The sequence below is a fragment of the Triticum dicoccoides genome, chromosome 3B (assembly GCF_002162155.2).
Source record: "Triticum dicoccoides isolate Atlit2015 ecotype Zavitan chromosome 3B, WEW_v2.0, whole genome shotgun sequence".
NCBI lineage: Eukaryota > Viridiplantae > Streptophyta > Magnoliopsida > Poales > Poaceae > Triticum > Triticum dicoccoides.
Genome location: NC_041385.1, coordinates 753,475,953 through 753,480,037, shown reverse-complemented (window position 1 = coordinate 753,480,037; position 4,085 = coordinate 753,475,953). Strand labels below are relative to the sequence as shown.

Below are 4,085 nucleotides of genomic sequence, written 5' to 3'. Positions count from 1 at the left end.
GCGTTACAAAGCGCGACTTGTTGCTCGCGGTTTTCGGCAGCGCCATGGTCTTGACTATGAGGACACCTTCAGTCCTGTCGTCAAGCCTACCACTATTCGGCTTCTTCTCTCCATTGCTGTTTCTCGTGGTTGGTCACTTCGTCAACTTGATGTGCAGAATGCTTTTCTACATGGATTTTTGGAGGAAGAGGTTTATATGAAACAGCCGCCTGGTTTCTCTGATCCTGATCGTCCTGACTATATCTGTCGTCTCTCCAAAGCACTATATGGTTTGAAGCAAGCTCCTCGTGCCTGGCATGCCCGCCTTGCCTCTGCCCTTCGTGCTCATGGGTTTGTGCCGTCCACTGCTGACACTTCATTATTTCTTCTACAGAAGCCAGAAGTCACTATGTATCTTTTGGTATATGTCGATGATATTATCCTTGTCAGCTCTTCTCAGTATGCTGCTGATGCTCTTGTCTGCTCTCTTGGTGCTGATTTTGCGGTCAAAGATCTTGGGAAGCTTCACTACTTTCTTGGAGTTGAGGTCACTTCTCGTGCTACTGGTCTTGTCCTTACGCAGAAGAAGTACTCCTTGGAGTTGTTACAAAGAGCGGGCATGCTGAAGTGCAAACCGACCACCACACCCATGTCGTCTACTGACAAGATAACAGCTGTTGATGGTGAGCTTTTGTCTCCTGCGGATGCCACAGAGTACAGGAGCATTGTTGGTAGACTTCAGTACTTGACGATCACGAGACCAGATATCTCTTATGCTGTTAACAGGGTTTGTCAGTATCTTCAGGCTCCCAGAGATACTCATTGGGCTGCTGTTAAACGCATTCTTCGTTATGTTCAGTTCACCCTGACATTTGGTATGCATATTCGGCCGACTTCCTCTCGGGTCCTTTCGGCCTTCTCTGATGCAGATTGGGTTGGTAGCCCAGATGACAGGCGATCCACGGGGGGTTATGCAGTATTCTTTGGCCCTAATTTGATCGCCTGGAGTGCCCGGAAACAGGCTACTGTGTCACGTAGCAGTACTGAAGCTGAGTACAAGGCTGTGGCTAATGCTACTGCAGAGATTATTTGGGTGCAGTCTTTGCTTCGGGAGTTGGGTTTGTCTCAACCACAGCCTCCTATTCTTTGGTGTGATAACATCGGTGCTACATACCTTTCTGCAAATCCAGTATTTCATGCCCGAACGAAACACATTGAAGTTGACTATCACTTTGTACGGGAACGTGTATCACAGAAGCAACTCCAGATCAAGTTTATCTCATCTAAGGATCAACTTGCAGATATCTTCACTAAGCCTTTACCTCTACCACAGTTTGAGGCTTGTAGGCGCAATCTTACCCTTCTCAGTTCTTTAGAAAGTGGCTAAGATTGAGGGAGGGTGTTAGACTATGTATAGCTTCTGTACTTATGTACGTATATTGTACGTATTGTAACACATCCATTATATATAATGAGATAAGCCACCCCTAGAGGGTTGTGCTGGTTCCCCCAAAACTTATTGTCTTACACGGCGGCCCACAAGTGTGTGTGTGTGTGTGTCCATTAATTTGTAAACTACACAAAAAGGCAAATTTGAATTTCCATTTTTACAATTTTTAAAGAATGCATACATTAATTTGTAAGCTAGACAAAATGGCAAATTTGAATATCCATATCAAATAGTCAATCTATTTGTCATTCATATATTTGTCTTCTTTGTGTGGACATAACTGAAAAGATATTTTTAGCCATGATGGCCTTCACTAAAAAACTGAAAATATATTTTAATGATTTTGTACTATATACTTCAAATCTATATACATATATATGTATATGTCTTTGCAGATATTTTTGACGTTCTACATATTGTTTAGTCATTGCGAAAAAAGGGTGGAGCCTGGGATCTACTCCCTCTGTCCCATAATATAAGAACGTTTTTGACACTAATATAAGAAGTGTCAAAAACGTTCTTATATTATGGGACGGAGGGAGTAGTATCCACATCAATCAACAGAATACATACTCAAATTTCTAATACAACTTGTATTGTTGTCGATGTAGAAAAACAACCGGCAGCGCAAACATTTCCTTGACTTATAACTTTTTTTTATATAATTCCTTTACTTATACTTGGCCAAACACACCGTACTCAAATAGTCCACATGAAAGCAATTATACTACTAGGAGTCTAGGACAGGACTCCACACCTAGATGTTGATGGCCATCTATGTTGACTAAGTTGGCAACACGTACTACTCTAAGACAGTATATACTGTAATGTGGTAACATTTGATAAATTCGCAAGACTGCGGTCACAGGCTCACAAGCTCAAACCGAGCGTCCTTCCTCCTTAACCACACGCTTCTTCCTTCCTGCCGTAGGCTGTGGTGCTGGCATGACACAGCTTACCGTGTAATTGTAGTAGGGCGGTATGCAAGAACTCCATGCGAGAGCCTCAAATTTCCCACTCGGAAATGTACCACCACGTCTCGAGATGATTTCCTGCACACTGATCTTGGGGACTTGCTCACTTGAATCTGACTGGCGATGGCTGCAAATCAAGAAATATCCGCAGCTTCTTCCCAACCTCCAATGATACCGATGTCCATCTTCGCACACAAGATGTGCCTTTCTATAAGCTCTCATGGACCCAAGGATTGCGCGCCAGAATCTGGGACTGAAGTTATCTCGCAGTAACCCGGCAACTATGTGCCCGCCCATCAAACACTGCCTATGCTCTGAAGCGATCTCCATGGCCATCGCCACCATGCTTGGGTGCTTGTCAGGGTCCGCGCTTCCGAACACGAGCGACTTGAAGAAATACCAATAGGCTTCTCGAGGGACACGGCCCAGTGAAAGCGCTTCCGTCGTTCCCAGGTCCACTATTCTGTCTGACCGACCGGTGACTATGATCTTACTCCCACCGCAAGGTGCCATGTGGGCGAGGCACGATTTCAGACTTCTCCATGCTCCCTCGTTGATATCCTTGGCGGTTTCGACAATGATCAGAAGCCTGTTGTGAGATTGAGTGGCGTGATTCCGACGTCTGACTCTGAAGTTGCCGTTCCCTCTAAGGTCGACCACTCCTTCGTCCTCAAGGCAGCTGCCTTCTGGAAAGAAGAGGATCGTCGAGAAGCGACTGCGCACATTTTCATCCCTGCAGACATGCTCAACAAGAGTGGTTTTCCCTCCTCTTAGTGGACCGACGATCGGAAGTACAGCCAAGATCGGAGCAGCAGCAGGATGGAGCAAGAAATCCAGGACCTGTTCACGTTCAGTTTGGCGACCAAACATGCAGTTCTCCAAGAGCAAATATGCCGCGTGTGGTTGGCGGAGTACCCGAGGATACGACTCCAAGAAGAGAAGGAACTCCTTCATACCTGCATCCATGGTGTCTTCAAGAGAAGAAACCACCCGTTGCAGCTCTTCTTGCATCTTGTTGCTTGCACCAGACATTAACAGTGCTTCTGCATCACTGTTGCTGCTGCTACCACCGCCACCGGCACCACCGGAGAAACGAAGCCGTTTGGCCAGACTACTGGATTCATCAGACAGCAGGGCAGCAGTCAGTGATTGGCTCACCTCCTCCTCGTCTTCAAGGGCGGCTTGGAATCTCAGGGCGTCAAGAATGTAGCGGCCTCTGTACATTCCTTGCCTCAGCGTCTTCAGCTGACGGAGCATCCCCTGGTTGGTGATGCGCCGTCCCTCGGCCTCCTCGACGACGGTGTCGATTCTCTGAACGACTCGCTGCAGCCTCTGGAGAATCATGTCGATGCCATGCTGCTGCCGGAAGTACTTGTCGACCACGAACGACGCCGTCCTGCTGACGAGGTCACCTACGATTGCAGAGACGAGGATATCCATTGTTATGTGAACCTCCTTGACTTCACCACCAGGTGGTACTGCGAGTCTATGATGAAAGATAGCGGGGTAAACAGCGAGCGCTAGCAGCTGGGTGGTGTCAAGTTTGGGGAAGGTGTTTGAACTTGACTAAAGACTCGCAGAGCCTTCTGGATTGAAAGTGACTGCTTGACTGATGATTGCAATTAGTGGAGCACAATGCTGGATGAATCAACACGCCATAAAGCTGGTCGTAATGATAGTAT

At 46.8% G+C, this 4,085-nt stretch overlaps 1 protein-coding gene across 1 annotated transcript; it reads right to left on the bottom strand.

The window, feature by feature from the left end:
* Positions 1-2,219: 2,219 nt before the first annotated feature.
* LOC119282033 lies at positions 2,220-3,862 on the bottom strand. The gene has a single exon (XM_037562399.1). It carries the CDS (start codon positions 3,841-3,843, stop codon positions 2,308-2,310), a length of 1,536 nt encoding a protein of 511 aa, XP_037418296.1. The 5' UTR covers positions 3,844-3,862; the 3' UTR covers positions 2,220-2,307.
* Positions 3,863-4,085: the final 223 nt, after the last annotated feature.